We start from the raw sequence: 17,804 nt of genomic DNA, 5'->3' as shown, positions 1-17,804 counted from the left end.
GGGAGGAATTCAACGTCACACTATTATGACCATTCCGTCAGCACAAGCATTTCAGTTTGTCAGATGTAACAGTCTCTGCTCTCCTCCCCCCACATGCAGTTTGGGGGGCTCCCCCAACCAGCTAGAGATGATTTTCGGGGGCACAGGGGGCAAGGAGAGGGTTGAAGCCCCAACGCACTACTGGGACTCATTGTACTAGCTCCTGCTAGCACAGCTGTTTTAACTGAACCCAGCCTTAGTGTCCAGATCATGAGAAGCAATAGTTCCACTCTATTCCACTCTGTTCTGTACTGGTCAGGCCACATTTGGAGTACTGTGTCCAATTCTGGGCACCATACAGTCGTACCTTTTTTTGGAAGGGAAAGGAAAATATATAAAGCAGCTGTATGATCTACTATTAGAATGGGAAACAAAAGATGAATTAACGAAAGATGTTATGATCAAATGGGTGCAAGATTTAGGGAAAAACATTATGTTTGAAAATTGGGAAAAATTATGGGTAAGAGATTTGAAATATATTATAAATTATGATATAAGAGGAAATGTTATCAAGATGCAATATAGGTGGTACCTCACCCCGGCAAGACTGGCTAAAATATACAAAAACAGTGATAACACCTGCTGGAGATGTAAAGAGGAGATAGGCACCTTTATACATACATGGTGGGGCTGCAAAAAGATTAAAATGTATTGGGAAGAAATTTATAAAGAATTTAAAAAAAAATTGACAAGACACTCATTTAAAAAAGAGCCGGAGATTTTTCTTTTGGGCATGATGGGAGAAGAAATTAAAGCAGAAGATAAATGTGTGGTAATATATGCGACTGCAGCTGCCAGAATTTTAATTGCTAAAAATTGGAAAAGTGATGTAATCCCGAGTAAAGAAGAATGGCTATTGAAATTAATTACATATAAAAATTTGGCAATAAAAGAAGGGGTTCCAAAAAATTCAGAAAAAATAGGGCAGAAAAGGAATGGGAACCATTTAATCAATATTTAAGAAATAGGATTGAAAAAGCGAATCTTATAGCAGAATTGTGAAGGGTGCAAAGAAAAAGAAAAGAATAAGAATAATATAGAAGAAAGGATGCACAAAATAAAGGAATTAAATTCAGCTTATAGGAAAGGTTGGAAGTCATAGGTGATAGGGGGAAGAAAAATAGAATTTTATTAAAACTTTATGTTCATTTATGTTTATTTTTATTTAATTTTGTTGTTTATAAATTAGGTTATGTTTTGTTTTGTTTAGAATATGATTTGGAATATTATTTGAGTATAATTTTGTTATGATTTTGATTATGATTTTGTTATGATTTAGTTTAAGTGTTTTTTTGTTATGATTTTATTTTTTATTGCTTTTTTGTTGCTGCTGCTATTGTTTTTTCTTTAATTTTATGTTGTATGTATGTGCTGTATTTTAAAAGAAATTAATAAAGTATTTTTAATTTTTTTTAAAAAAAGTCGTACCTTGAAAACCAGAAGAGAGTATCCCGGTTTTCAAACGTTCTTTTGGAAGCCGAACATCTGACAGGGCCTCTGCAAGCTCTGTAAGCTCCTGCAGCCAATCAGAAGCCGCACTTTGGAAGTTGAACATTTCAGAAGTTGAACGGACTTCCGGAATGGATTCTGTTCGACTTCTGAGCGAGGTATGACTGTATTTAGTGAAGGACACTGACAAATTGGAGCCTCTCCTGAGAAGTATAACTAAGACTTTGAGGGGGTTTGGAAATGAGGTTCTATGATGAATGGTTGAGAGAGCAGAGCAAAACAGGGGCTGGGTGACCTTCTGTCAGAAATGCTGTAGTTGTATTCTGCACTGAGCAGGAAGGTGGGCGAGATGACTTTGAAGGTGCCTCCCTACTCAATAATTCTATGCTTGTAGGCTGAGATAATGTATCATGACTTGAGTGAGAACAGTGGGAGCAAGAGATGTTGTGCAGCACACTTAAGACTGAAAACGTTTTGTTGCATGGCATTCTATGTCAGAAACACAGTTATTTGCTACTGGGGTCTGGGATGCAATTGCCTCCTTTCCCTGTATCTCTCCCCTCACCAAAGTTGCAAAGCTTCACACAGAGACTCAGAGATTGTTGTGAAACGGCAGCACAGGGCAAGCATGCATATATTTTCTCTTGTAATTCTTTTCATCCCTCCCACAATCCTGGAGAGCTCCCCACCTTCTTATATTTCCTCCTTGTCTTCCCTTGAATAGCACATATACAGTGAAAGAAAAGCAAAATAAATCATTAGATAAGCCTTTTGGTGGTGGGTAGGTAAGCAGGAATTTAGGAAAATCAAATGATTCTACACAAAAGGGTGTGAGAATGCAAGGGATTGTGCACCTCCTACAGGAACCTCACACGTTCTCACGCATCTAGCAAGACTGGCTTTCACCAAATAAATCTGTATGCAAACCTGCTCTCCCCAAAGCCACAGAAAAAGCCTACAAGCTTATCCTTCTCTAGTTGGCTCACACAGATCCAGCTGACCACATTGAAGAGCCACGTGCTGCTCTTGCAGCTCAGCCACGCCTTCAGTAGTGTGGGTTGTTTGTTTATTGCATTTATATGCCACCTTTTCCTCCAAGGAGCTCAAATAGTGTACTGTACATGGCTCTCCCCATCCCCATTTTTTCTCACAACAACACTGTGAGGTAGGTTAGGCTGAGAGAGGGGGGCTGGCCCAAGGTCACCCATTGAGCTTCATGGTTGAATGAAGATTTGAACCCTGGCCTTCCAGTCCATAGTCCAATGCTCTAACCATTATACCACACTAGCTAGTGCAGTTGATGTATGTTTAGAGTTTAGACTTGGACTGTGAAACTCATTAGGTGACTTTGGGCCAGCCACTAGCTCTGAAACTAACCTACCTCTGAGGGTTACCCTGGAACCTCAAATTTCAGGAGTGCCCTGTGCGACACCAAAATCTGGTTCCCCCTGTCTTCCGCTGGATGTCATAGTTATGGTGCCCCAGAAGCTCTACATCTGGTACAAGGAAGCTGGCCATGCTTCCCAAGACCCACCTTGGGTTGTTGTGAGAATAAGAAGTGGGGACAGGGACCAGATACACTGCTTTGAGCTCCTTAGAGGAAAGACAGGATAAAAATGTAATAGGTTAATTAATAAGCTACCCACACTCTCCGCAAACGAAAATGGAAAACCATGGCAGGAGAGAAACAGCAGACAGCAGAAGCACTCTCTTAGCAAGAATGAAGATACCCAAGTCAATTCTGGGGAAGATGGCTGCCTTGTAGCTCCACTACCTGTCAAGAAAGTCATTCAGCCAGCATCTATTTCCCCCCCAGCCACTTATCCCTATCTACTCCATCTGGCAGAAGCAAAGGAGCGGGTTGTCTTTCCTGTCACCATGAGGGCTTTTTTTTTTCTTGTGGGGGCCCCCAGTGTGCCAGTCACTGGAATGAATCTGAACTAGGCGAGGCTGTTGTATGTTTATCTCTGATCAGCGAAATCTTCCAATTCATCTTGCTCACTCTGTGGCAGCCAGTTTTATTAATTTGGCTCCCAGATGAGCATCTTTACTTATTAATGGGGCAATATTGCTGCTTAACTCATGAACGTATTCCACACACAACCTCCCCATCTTCAGTAAGGCACTGGCAAACTAAGCAGTCAGAATCTGGGAAGCTGGACCTTGTTTCTTCTGAGGGAGTGAGATAAGTTGCCAGATATAAGCTGGCTGGCAGTCCCAATATAGACAAGAGGGAGACTGGGGAACGGTGTCAAGAAAGCAAGTGACTGGCTGTGTGTGGCAAGTTTCCAAGCAGGGCAGATGAAATGTTGCTAATGCTTGCATTAAGATGCAAGATACTGTTTCAAATTAAATACCAGCTATATTTATTTATCCTAATTATTACTGATCCTGGTTCAACATGTTATATTCCTGTGCTTAGGGAGAAGGAAACCACACAGTTTTATTTTTATCAATGCATTTTCAGTGTTGATAACAGGGGGGGGGGGAATTTGCCATCTTTGGAACACTTGACCCAGTTTTGAATCCCTAGATGAGCCAAGAGAGGTTTCTTTTTGAGAGAAAACAAGCCACAGCACGATGCTGAATGCCAGGCATGTGGGGTGTCTGAAGCAGCTAAAGGATTTTTCATCTGATTATTTTTTAAAAATTGAATGTTATTCTTAGCTCCACAGTAGTCATGCTACTTCTGATCCAATGCCAGTACTGTAATGGATGGGGTTTAACCTTACTGCAGTGGTAGGTAGGATAGCTTTGCTGTGTGTGTGGGGGGGGGTATTTACTTTTTAAAATCGGGACATATTTGGTGTTGCAGAGGTTGAGTACATTGCCTTAACAGAACTTGGTAAAAGAATGAAACAATAATTTAAAAATCAGAAGGGTACAGAATTGCTACCGGGGGGGGGGGGATTCTGTAAAGCAGCCGCATAGTGTTTTTCAGTAGCATGATATCTGTTGAGGCATGTTATTACTATAACTGGTTTTTTTTCCAGATGTGTGCCTATAAGTGTGGCAGAGATTACAATTCATGCAAAATTGCAGATTTCCATTCACTAAATGCATGTTTGAAACTACCTTAACAGAGGCTGTTGAGAAATATGATGGATGTGGGTGGAGTGCGGGAGGTGCCCCCAGTTCTCCTAGAGAGGGAGAAAGGTAACCATGTTTGCATATGCAATTCATTTAAATATATGCAAATATTTAATTGGATCCATCACACTCTCTCCTCTTCTCCTTTCAAACCTGATCAGGTCTCTTTTTCTTGGGGTTGTGCTCTTGTCTTTCCTTCTTTCTTGGCTGTCACACCACAAAAATCTCATATTCTCTTTCCCTCATTACCCACAAGAATCCACTACTGCTCTCTTGCAGAAATGAAACTTTGACTTCAGCCGGTCTCCTAGTGTTGCCTCAAAGTCACCCACTTTCTTTCTTCAGATTCTTGCCCAAAAAGCTTTCCAAAAGTTCCACAAAATCACTACCCAAACCAGATTTTCACTTTTTGAAATATGGCAAACCTAGACTATACCAACCCCTGGGGTGCCAAATTCTGAGGTGCATTTAGGTTCAAGGTCAAAAGATCCTCAAGGGGATGTCAGGGTAGCATCTGAGAACTGCCGGCTTGTATGAAAACAACACATTCTGTAACAATGCTGGTGTTTGTGTGTTGGGAAAAGGAAAGTGAGACAGTGTGTTGACTCTTGTTAGGAGTAGCAGCTGGGGCAGGAGAATGAAAATACTGGTTTGGTGAAATAGTAAGGTCTGCCTTAAAGGGCAAAGCCAAGTTTAGGGACACTCATCGTTCAGCACTCAGGGGCAAAACTAGGCTTTATTTCACCTGGGTCAAAGACCCAGTTTGGCACCTCCTCCACATGCATTTGCGAACACACACACACACACACACACACACACAGGCTGGGTCCAAAACACCCCTCTGGAGGCTTCACCTGAGGCAGAAAACCTGGCTAGCCCCCCTCCCCCAGCTACAACTCTGCATCACTAATATACAGTATGTCTCACTGTTTTAAAAACAAAATACATTGTTTGCGAATGCAGTGGTGACACAGTGACCTCAGGAAACCACAGGAGTCATGGTGGCAGGGGTTGAGGGAAAAATTCCATTATATGCTGCAAATTCATGGCCCTTTTTGGAGCATGGCAGGCTCATTATGTCTTTTAAGAAGCCAGAAACAGGGATGTTGGGCTACATGCATGCAATCAGAAGGTTCTTAGCATGAACGATGGTAGTTGCAGGGCGGGGAGCATGGCTGGTTGGGTGGGGGGGGTTAGAGTTACCTATGTCATAAAAGTGTACTTCAAATGCATAAAAATATTGAAAGAAGTAAGCAATACAACAAAAGGTTGAAAATACTTAAGATCAAAAGAAACTTCTATTTTTATAGTAAAAAGGGGGGGGAGTGTGGTAAAATATAACAATGGCAGTAACAAAATTAATAATAATAATAATAATAATAATAATAATAATAATAATACCCAAACCATTATTTCCCCCCGCCTCCCCTAGGATATTCACTTGCACACAGATTATTTTGAAAACTTACTTTCATGCTGCACCAACATTTCCAGCAAAACATTCAATTATCACATCTCCTAACAAGCTAAATAACAAAAGCTGAACCAACCATGAAGACGCGTCACTCAGCAAGAGTCTCTCACTGGCTGAAACATCTTCATTCACTGACAGGATTCACCATCAGCAAACTCTTTCTCCGACTCCGACAGAAAGCAAGCATCACCAGCTGTTGCAAACCCTGGATGCTTGCAAAGAACCCTTATTTTACCTCTCTGGACAACTGTTATACTTTCTTTTCCTCCCTTGTACATGCAAAACCCAAACAATGGCCAAAATTGGGGCACACAACAAGACAAGGACCCCAAGCACACCAGCAAATCTACAGCAGAATGGCTGAAAAAGAAAATAATCAAGGTGTTGCAATGGCCCAGTCAAAGTCCAGACCTCAATGCAATTGAAATGCTGTGTGGTACCTTAAAGAGAGCTGTGCATAAACAAATGCCAACAAACCTCGATGAAATGAAGTAACATTGTAAAGAAGACTGGGCTAAAATTCCTCCACAATGATGTGAGAGACTGATAAAGTCCTACAGAAAATGAGTACTTCAAGTTATTGCTGCTTAAGGTGGTTCAACAAGCTACTGAATCATAAAGTGTACTTAGTTTTTTACACATGGCTTTTCCATTTTGGCTTTATATCTGTTAAGCAAGTCATGACACGATGCAATATGTCATGTGTTGTTGTTCATCTGAAGTTGTATTTACCTAATTTTAAGACCTGCTAAGGAACAGATAATAGTTATTATGTCTTCATATGTAAAGCCACAGAATTCAAAGAGGGGGCACTTTCTTTTTCCCATGTCTGTATGCCTTGAACAACAATCCTTCCTGATGCCTCACCACATGCCAAGTCCAAGGAATTGGAGGCAACCCACAAACATAATTGGGAAATCAGCAACAGAGGTATGAAAAAACCCTCCCAATCAATTGATGCATTTTTCTCTAAGACTAAGCACTGCCTCCAGCCAGTTGTGAGCTAATAAGCAAACTAGATGTTCAGTAGCAGTTCCAGGTCTGGGAACCTTAGCTGTTGCTGAGCTAAGTTTGTTATTGGTATGAGCTTTCGTGTGCAGGCACACTTCTTCTCTAACAAGCAGAAAACACCTCATGTTTCACAGCAGTGTTAAAGTGGCTATTCATGCTAGGATTAGTTAATTGCTGCAATTTCTGGCATTGCATTGGTCTGCAGAGTTCTTTCCCCCTCAGGTAAATTTTGTGGCACACAGTTGTACTGATGCATGAAAGGTGTTCTGCAAAGGGTATTAATATTACTATTATTGTTTAACATTTAAATAGTGTCAGCAGAATAAGTGTCAGCAGAATAGTGCCTACAGAATAAGCTCATTGTGAGTTTTTGATTCCGTATGCCTGCCTCACTTCGTATGTTGTTTTTTGTGTGTGACAGTAACTGATACAGTACATCCCTAGCAAGTACCCCCCCCCCCCCCGTTAGGAAAACAATGGCTGCTACTAAATAAGAGATTTTTTTTGCTATCAGGTGCTTTTTAGGAACATTAGACTCCCCCTTATAATTATATCATTTGTCCACCTAATTCAGTATTTTCTGCTTTTCAGAAGTGACCCAAATTGAATATCGACCCACCCCTCCTGTTTCTATGCACCTGGATGCATGCTGGTTTAAACCAGCCTCTGCCAACGTGGTGCCCTCCATGTATTTATTTATTTTTTACTAAAACCCCCAGCAGCTCAAGCCAGCATCACCACTGGCCAGGGATTAAGGGAGCTGTGGTCCAAAACATCTGGACGGCCCCAGGTTGGAGAAAGCTGATTCAAATACACCTCTCCATCAAGTTTGGCCCAGAGTATCCACATTAATGAAACAATTGCTTCCATGTGGAAGACCTACAGTTCCTCCAAGAAGAAAACAAGAAAGTGTTTCTCTGCTCATGGTAAAACAATAGGTTCACACTTCAAGTCTTCATGTATCTATCATTAGGTGACACAGATAGCAACAAAAATATCATATCAAATTAATAAATGACTTATTTACAAGTGTATTTCCCCCCCTGAATATGAAATCAGTAACGGGACATGGCTGGCGCTGTGGGTTAAACCACAGAGTCTAGGCTTCCGGGTTCAGCGCCAGCGTCGATCGGCGGGGTTTCGTCTCGTCTCCGAGACGGCCCGTCTCTGCTAGGAGTGGGGAGGGCAGCGAGAGCAACGCTGCGCCCCTTAGAACCTCGGGAAGGGCGTCCCGAGGGCAATTTGCTCGGCACAGACCCAATCCGGACTCCCCAACTCTTCGGTTAGCTCTAATAAGAGCTCCGGAGCGAGGAGGGTAGAAGTCGCGGGGGCCATTTTGAGCGGCAACGTTATTCTAGCAGGGAGAAGCTTCAAGCCGAAGGCGGAGAGCGCTGGATTCTTCCGAAAATAAAACGATTGGAAAAGACTGTAAGTAACCTCACGATTTGGATTATAAAACAATTTGGTCTGGGAGAGAGGGGAGAAAAGAGGAAGCCACCCCCCCCCACGGCAACAAAGAGACAGTAAATAGAAACCCGAAGCCATAAACAGAAGATTTGTAATTCAAAAGGATCCCTCAAAGGCATCAAAGAGAATATCCCCTTTGATGCAGGGTGAAAAGGGGAGAGAGACTGTGGTTTATGACTGCCCTGCAGCAATGAGGTAAAGCCTAAGAAAAACCTTTCTTTCCCTCGGGAGCCGGCAGCCTAGGCAATTCAGTGAGTTGATCAGGATTTATAAGTCAATTTTTACTTCACTTTGTATTTCTGGACTTTGTGGAATTTCTTTTTTGGCTTAAGTGCTTGTGAAATGTGAGTTCGAACTTTATTGTTAACAAGACTTGAAGAATGCAGCCAGCTTGTTAAAATGGAGTCGAGAAAATAAACTGTGATCATATTCCACCCCACGTGATAAGTTTTGACCTTGGCAGGACTGAAATATGTCAACAAAAAAGTGTTCCCCTGAGTTCCAGCGGTCTGTTTTGACCTTAATGTGGGAAACAAGAATAGAGTTATGTCAAGAGGAGACACGACGACAGGAGTTACAGCAGAAATTTCAGGAGGTGATGGCGGAATATGATTTTCTAGGAGATGAAGCTTTTGACACTGAAAAAGAGCAATGTGAGAATGACAATGATGGGGAAGGAAAAGATGAAGATGAGGACTGTGATGATTCAACACAAAATGAAACACACCATGAAAAAAATGATGACTCTACTCTACAAAAAGTTGGATGGAGTGCCCTGCCTTTGAGGGGGGCACGATTGGTATTATTGGAACTCCAGAACGCCCACAGGGAAGAAGGAAAAAATATGCAGAGAAGAGAAGAAATTCAGGGGTCCTGTATGGTGACCTGGATGGCAAGAGACTGTAAACAGGGGGTGGGGTGAAGGGAAAGTGATGTTGTGATTATAAGGATGGATTAACAGGTTTATAACTGGTCTGCTGATTTTGGAATTTGCTGGATTGGGGGGGGTGGAGCCGGTAATCGGGGATGTAAGGTTAAATTGAGAATAGTTATAGTTTTAAAAGTGAATGGATTTTGGAAAATGTGAAAATATGGAGGCTTATAGAGGGAGAAAAAAAAAATTAGGCACGGGAAGAGAAAATGGGAGTTTGAATTTTCAGTGATTTGAATATTAGATGAAAATGTTAACAATTGATTTATAAGTTGTATAAGATACAAAGGTGTATTTTTATAAAGTAAGAAACTGTTGCAGATGATAAAAAAGGGATGAAAACCGGGGAAGGGGGGGAGGGGAAGCCCATAAAATATGGTTCTTCAACTATGAATGCAAGAAAAATTTTTCTGTTTTGTATTGTTTTTTTCTTTTTCTTTTTTTTCTTCGCCCTTTCTTTTTCCCCTTTTTTTCCTATTTCTATTTTTCTCTTTTTTTGGTATAACAATAGATGGTTGGATGGATGTCCTCCTGCGTACTGCCCTGGTTTGCTGGAGCTCCCTGGTGGCAGGGGGGGGCTTTGGGGTCAGGGGAGGGGGAGGAGGACAGAAATCCAAGCATAAAATGGACCATTTCTGACTGTTCACAAACATGGGATACTTCTGTGGCAGGGGAGGACCCATGTGGGTGGGTAGGAAGGAGGTGGAAAAGGGGTATAAGTATGTACCGTTTTTTTGTTTTTTTGTATTTTGTAAAATTAATAAAAAGTATGTTTAAAAAAAAAAAAAAAAAAACCACAGAGTCTAGGGCTTGCCGATCAGGTCGGCAATTCGAATCCCTGTGATGGGGTGAGCTCCCGTTGCTCGGTCCCTGCTCCTGCCAACCTAGCAGTTCGAAAGCACGAAGTGCAAGTAGATAAATAGGTACCGCTCCAGCGGGAAGGTAAACGGTGTTTCCGTGCGCTGCTCTGGTTTGCCAGAAGCGGCTTAGTCATGCTGACCACATGACACCGGAAGCTGTACGCCAGCTCCCTCGGCCAGTAAAGCGAGATGAGCGCCACAACCCCAGAGTCATCCATGACTGGACCTAATGGTCAGGGGTCCCTTTACCTTTACCTAGGAAATCAGTGCTGAGGACACACTTCCATTTAAAGGCAGAATAGAAAGGAACCAGGTCCCATTTGCACTCTTTATGTGCAGAGATCTTGGTCAGTGAATGCTGGGGAAGCCATGTGTATTTCCTGATGCCTTATTCTATTGAATAATGGTCAAAGGCCATTGGCTTTAAAACAGGCAAGCAGGGGGAGACAAACTGAAGCGGAACATTGAAGTAATGGCTGGAAGTTGTGATCAAAACCTTAGGTCATGGACACCTGAGAGACAATTACCTTATCACAACACAGACACAAGTATTTCTCCAGATGAGCTGCCATGACCTATTGCATGAGCTGAGAAGAAGGAGCAGGGATAAAGGGAGAAGGAAAAGAAGAGCTGGTTAAAGAATACATGGGGCTTTTCAGTGACGTACATGCCATGCACCATTGCACCAGATTAGCCTGCCCATTGCTCAGTGAGCTAATAAATGGAGCAACTGTATGCATATATTACTTCACTCCATTCTAGCCATACTTTCTTTTGACAGCAGGCATGGAAATTAGTCAAAGATTTTGCAGTCACAAAAATATCCAGGCCCTAGTTAATGGTGCCAGTCTCTAGCTTCCGTCTGCCATGCTTTTGCTTATCTAACCTGTCTGTGTAGCAGTAAATTTAAATCCCACAAACATCCAGGCCTTGAAAAGAGTTGTTTGCAAACATGGGTTTCTGAAAAGGTACAAACTTCTCACCTTTTATTGATGATCTTGATCTTTGCTGCTTTTCTTCCTTCACTAGCATTGAAGTGGGGCTTTTATGTCGGGACTTGAGAGAGACCAAGCTGCTACAGATGGATTATTTAGAAGATGAGCGAATGCCTGCCACAACCAGGGAACCGGTGTGGTGTAGCAGATAAAGGGCTGAATTTAGACTGGGGAGATAGGGGCTTACATTCTCACAGATCTCAAAGCTCACTTGGTGGCTCAGCTTACTTCACAAGGTGGCTATGTGATGCCCTTAGCATCCTGGGAAAAGGCTTGATATAAATATGATGGTAGAAAGGGCAGATGTGGAACTATCTGGACTTTAGAAGCTGAGTTTGTCTGCCTTGCCCCTCCCACCTCACAGCTTTTTGATTCATTGAGAGCTGCTTGGGCCAGAACTGAAACGAAGGAATCACAGGGTCTTGTACAGCTGAGTCCATGACAAAAGCACAGGGAAGTTGGTGCTCTGGCACCGAGACCTGTCAATTCAAAATCATCTTGGTCCTGAGTCTATATGGGGTTGAATGCACTATGTTCTCAGGATCAGAGTGGTTTGGGTGGTATGACTGCCAGCTGTGGGTGGTCAGGCCTTGAAATGGTTGCTTGTGCTTGTTTATTTGTTGCAATTGATGGGAGTGATTTTGTTTTGTTGCACACTGTGTGTTGTCATTATCTTGTAATGCTACATACAAATTACATTCTACTATTTTGTTGGTTAGAATTATAGTTTGAATTGCTGTAAGTTGACAATGTGAATTTTATTGTCTATTTTGTGATTCCTATGGCTTGAGTACAGTAATATAGAAAGGCGGTACACGAATATTAAAAATCATAGCATTTGTACACAAGTACCTTTTTTAAAAAAGCCAGCATGCATCACATTCTAAACTTATTGGCTGAGAGTGACAAGCTTACTGTGTTGGGATACTGCCACCCCTGCTTTTTAATTAAAAATAAATTAGATTAGACATGGCTTCCAATTTTCTTGGCTGTTTTAACAGTGCCTCAGGTCTTACAAAAATGTTACATTCATGAAAAAAATTAAAACTGTTAATAAAATGAACTATATAAAATAAAAAGAAAGTTTTGTGAAAAGGTTTGTGATTCAACAGATAACTACTCCCACACTGGGAGGGCAGCCTCTAAGACAGGCATCCCCAAACTTCGACCCTCCAGATGTTTTGGACTACAATTCCCATCTTCCCCAACCACTGGTCCTGTTAGCTAGGGATCATGGGAGTTGTAGGCCAAAACATCTGGAGGGGCGCAGTTTGGGGATGCCTGCTCTAAGGCATTCAAAAAAGGTGACAAAATTGCATGACGTTAGAGGGAGAGGAACTGTACCATTCATGTTGCAAGATGGAACTTGCCACTATCTTTTTAAAGGCTGGGTGAAAAGAACTGCTATTTCTCAATGTACAGAATAGTCTGATTTAAGTGCATGAAAAATTAAAAAAAAATAGCAGAATAATTTTGAGAGAAGACAATTGGACTCCCTGCACAATTGAGGGTAACCTAATCATATATCTACAGGGGATTGCCTGGCAGTGTGCCCTGCAAGGCATGGAAGAGAGTAGTCCAATGGCCTTGCATAGAACTATTCAGGTGCATACAGCACTCACAGTTTCAAACCAGCGTGGGACTGCGCTTTTTGCTCCAGCTCCATATTGCTGCACTAGCTCTGCTTCCAACAATCATGCATTAAGAGCAGCTGTCTGCAAGAGAAGCCCTGTGAGAGCAGCAGAAACCCTGCACAAACGAGGGCCATGAACATATGAAGCCCTAATGTACAACTTCTCCCTTACAGAAACTGCACTCAATGCACAGTAGCTGGAGGGCAGCCCCACTCCAGATGGATTATATGAGTGCCTTACATGTAAACAATGCATGAACAGAGCTCATGTGTGCCACAAATCTGAACTAAACTTTAAGCTTCTTCTTTTTTACATTTTTATTTTGGACATTAATATTCTGCCTTTCTTTCTACATGAAGCTCAAGGTGAGCTACGTAGTGTTCTCAGGCAATCTCTCATCCTGATATTAACCTGCTTAGCTTCAGCAAAGTGGCTGCACCATGTGGCCTTGACCCAACTGCAGCCCTGCTCTATGAGGTTTTGATGAACAAGAAGCCTCTTTTACTTTTCCACATTGAACTGCCTAAAGTTCACAACAGCCCAGAACTTTTACCCAGAACAGCTATTCCCATGATCATGGATGCTGCCACTTTCTGAACTGCAGAGAAATGTAATAAACTCATAGACTGTCCAGCATAAGTATCAGAATGAATAGGAAATGTACATCATAGCTGATTTCATTTGTGGGATTACCAAAGTAGAAAAGAGGCATTTGCTTCTGTGAACCAGTATGAATGGAGGAGGGATAGAGCATGTGATACATTTCAGCAATATATTGGGTTTGTGCCTCAAAAAAAAAAAAAAGTTAACCATGAAATGCATTCTGTCAGCCATGCAAAAAACATACCTGAGTCAGTCCCCTCTGGAGGGTGTATTTCTGTGTGTATGTTTGCATATGCATGGAGAATGTTTGAAAGTGCTCTGATATTCCTGAGAAAGTGTCAGCAGAGTCTGGGTAATCAAATCAAGGCATAAACTGATGGTTACATGGTCCATGAAAGAATCTTCCTATCCCAATAAAACCAGGTATAATTCCAAAATATTTTTGCCTACTACAATCAGCACCAGGATTTCAGTCTTTTCTCCAATTCAAGATACCACCATTTGTTCTCCAGGTGATATGAATAATGCTGTGAATATACTTTTGTTTACTCTGCATCCAGGGGACTCCCTGGTTTGGGAGCCAGGTGTAGCTTGCCACGCATGCTATACCTGCTGAAATGCCCTCTTCTGCACAGGTATTAAAAGTGCAGAAGAGGTGTCCTGACCTCTTTTGCATCTGACCACCTCATCTCCTTTCCGTTCCATATTTGAGGATGATCTACTTTTCTCTGCCATCCACCTGTTTCCCCCCCCTCCCCATTTCATACTTGCCCCCTTTCAGCCCTTCATTTACTTGGTTTGGTTTCTCTCTACATATAGCTTCTGATCCGTTAATTACTGTTGTTGGAACAGAGCTACAGTCCCACTTTAATTGCTGGTGTTATGCCCCAAGCATTTAGCAGGGACTGGGGGCACCGTATAAACACCATTATTATTATCAACCAGCAATGTAATTAAACTCCTGCTTGACTCTCACCCCCTAGAAGCATGCTTCTTTACATCCTGTGCCACAGTCTATTCCAGCCAGAGGGACCCTGAAGCTTTCAAACAGCTGGCTTGCCCAAAGGAGAAAAAGTATTTCCACCTGTTCAGGGCCGGCCCTAAGGCAAGGCTGGGTGGCGCAATGTGCCAGGGCGCCAGGCCACCAGGGGCGCCGCACCCGCCAGCAGGCCCGTCTTAGCCATAGAGGCTAGTGGCATGGAGAACCACGGTGCTAGGCACTGGAGGGCGCCAGGGAAGAGGTCCGGGGGCCACGGCTCGGTAGGGGATGTGCGGAGGCACTGGGCGCTCCCAGTGAAGCTCCCACCAAGGCCACTCGGGGTGCCCCATCACACTCTTCTCCTTCGCCGGCTGCTCGCCCATAGCACTGCATCGACCACCGGCTGAAGGTCCTGCGCAGGAAGCGCAGCATAGTGTGCCTTCACTCCGGGGGAGGCAAGCGGGACTCCAGCTCCTACCAGCCCCGCACCGACGCTACTTTGTGGACAGAGTTCCCCCAGCCGCACCGCCAGCCAACGCCCGCCCGGAGAGCCCGGCAGGCAGGCAGGCAGATCCCCATCAACCACTGCACCGCACCGCCTCCCCTCCTGCTGCAGGCGGCGGCTGCACAAAGCCAGCGGGCAGCGGCGACCACTATCTCACTCGGCCGGGGCCAAAAGGGGTTGCGCTCACCCCTCTCCTAAGCGACTTGCTGGCCAGCCCAGCTCCTTGCGACCGCTGGGCAGCAGTGAGAGCGCCGGCAGCAGCCCCAACGGCGCCCTCCGCTTCAGGCTAAATTTTGGGAAGGGAGAGGGCGCCAGAGGGACCTTTGCACCATGGTGCTGGATGTGGTTAAGACGGGCCTGCACCTGTTTCGTTTCCCTTTTCAACATACCCAAATGCACACAGTTATAACTTACCAGTTTGCGCTGACACCACTGGCAGATCCCACATAGGACAATGGTAACACTAAGGCTGATGGTGATGATGGCTGAGACCAGAACGACATCACGAGAGGGTGCCCCTGAGAAGAGAAACCCACAGGTTAGCTGTAGAAGTGCCTCCAATAAAAGGAAACAGGAAAAAGCTGACAGGACTTTTAACAGTTTTGTGGCAATATGAACTGGCTTGCTGAGACTCAGTGGCCTTATTAGGGGGGGTGACACAGGGAGGCTGAGCTCTGTTTTTTTCCACTCCCCCCCTTCAGTTTCTGCTCTTCTTCCCCTTTTAATACTTCTTTTTGTTTTGCTTGCATGGCAGCTGGTATGATGCAAAGCACAGTACTGGGATGACCTCAGTCATTTACCATTTTAGTTTGTTCAGAGACCTACACTGTATTTGTACACATACATGAGCATATACAAATTTGCGTCATGGGCCTGTTCCCTGAGTTTTAAGTACACAGCAGAGTTGAGGCTCTTTGTTTCCTAGGTGCTCCACTTTCCCCTAGCTTGCCTTGCAGGTCTCTCCCCCCCCCCCCCGGCCTGGGAGGACGGGGCCCTGATTGACTCCAGCTACAAAAGGCTGAGGCTGCTAAAGAGGCCCGAGACCCTCTTGGCTGCCTCTTAGTACAGGCCCAGGTCATCAAACCTGAGCATCCACAGCTGCCAGCTGCCACCATTGGCAGGATTGGCAGCAACGGCAGCAGATATGTTTGATGCTTATGGTAATATTTTATTCTCTTGTTAATTATGCCGTTTGAAATGTGCATTTTAACTTTGACTTCCTTAAACAATGTTTTCTTCTGGAATGTCTGATAACATTATTATTTTTTGTTAATTTTGCTGCATTAAATGTGCATTCTTTAGTTGACCTCCTTTGTAGTGTTTTATTTTGACATCTTTAAGATAATACTTTAGTTTCCTGTTGACCTTATTCAGCAATGCTTTATCCTGGATTGTTTTATTTGATGTTTTAATGTGAGATTTCCCCCCCACCCTTAAAAATATAAAGTGGTATAGAAATGAAACGAACAACCACAACTCCTGCCTATTCTTCTACCCTTTTACCTTGGTTTCTCACCTAATAAACCTAAACCTAAATCCATGTCTTGGTTTGCCCCATAGTGAAAGGTAAAAGAAAGATTGGGCCCAGTTCACCAAATCCTCCAACTCTAGAGAAAGTGTTGGGAAGAAAAGAAACAAGTACTATCAATTCTTGACAGTTTCAATGGCAGGCTAGACCACAGGCAGACAGATCATACCAATACTTCCAGTTCTGCTGTCTCAGCTGGTAATAAAGGCATTCAGCAGCTGTCCCTAACCTTTACAGGGCAAGTCTTATTCCACAGCATCACAGAACCATAGAACATAATTAGTGTGCTTTATGATTTCATAACGCTCCAGCTGCATGACTCTCCATAGAACAATTATCACAGCACCAGAACGTTGCCTATTTTTTGAAATTATTCCGGCAATTGTTGAGAGCTATTCTCATCACAGGCAGGCAAAATGAAGCAAACAAAAACAGACTGTAGTGAATTTAAATATGTGGTTTATGATATGGTAGGCGTCTAAAATCAGTGGTCATTTGGTCGGGAACATCTTCCGCAGGGCCTGTAAGACAGAGCTAGTCCGCCTGGCCTTCAAATTGAATTAGCCTGATCCTCCATTCCCTTTCCCCTTTCCTTTTTGTATGAAGAAACCCTTCTGGGACCCCACATTTAAACTCTTCCCTGGTCTCCTTGCTGGCCCTAGCAGGACCAAACTTGGCCAGTTAGCCCTGGCGATTACTTGATGTTTACTAAACTGGGTTTCCCCCCCAAAAAATGACCCTGAATTTTTAAAATTTTATTTACAGGTAGGTAGCCGTGTTGGTCTGAGTCGAAACAAAATAAAAAAATTCCTTCAGTAGCACCTAGAAGACCAACTAAGTTTTTATTTTGGTATGAGCTTTCGTGTGCATGCACACTTCATCAGAACTTTCTGAAGAAGTGTGCATGCACACGAAAGCTCATACCAAAATAAAAACTTAGTTGGTCTTTAAGGTGCTACTGAAGGAATTTTTTTATTTTACTTCGATCCAGACCAACACGGCTACCTACCTGTAATCAAAGAAAGAGTTAAACATTTCACTGTAGTACAGGAGGTGAGCATTTTTAGGTATGTCCAATTGATGCGTGATCACTGATGAGAGGGTCCTTTTGTACCTGAAAGAGGGCAGAATGGGGGCAGGGCAGGGTGGGGCAGAATGCAATGGGTTGGGGTGACACTAGAAGTGACCACTGCCTGTATAGTATAGTATCTTTCTACCTCTCTAAGCAGGATTTGCTTA

The 17,804-nt window shown here is 43.3% G+C and overlaps 1 protein-coding gene across 2 annotated transcripts in view; it reads right to left on the bottom strand.

Moving 5' to 3' along the window:
• Positions 1-17,804, bottom strand: part of SYT7 (synaptotagmin 7) — a 226,950-nt gene that overhangs the window by 80,720 nt on the left and 128,426 nt on the right. For both annotated transcript variants that reach the window (XM_035123676.2, XM_035123666.2), the window contains exon 2: positions 15,452-15,555. In XM_035123676.2, coding sequence (XP_034979567.1) covers positions 15,452-15,555 — 104 coding nt within the window. The remainder of the gene's footprint in view (positions 1-15,451; positions 15,556-17,804) is intronic.

This window comes from Zootoca vivipara, chromosome 1 (assembly GCF_963506605.1).
Source record: "Zootoca vivipara chromosome 1, rZooViv1.1, whole genome shotgun sequence".
Classification (NCBI taxonomy): Eukaryota; Metazoa; Chordata; class Lepidosauria; order Squamata; family Lacertidae; genus Zootoca; species Zootoca vivipara.
The sequence above is the reverse complement of the archived record's forward strand: the minus strand, read 5'-3'. Positions and strand labels throughout refer to the sequence as shown.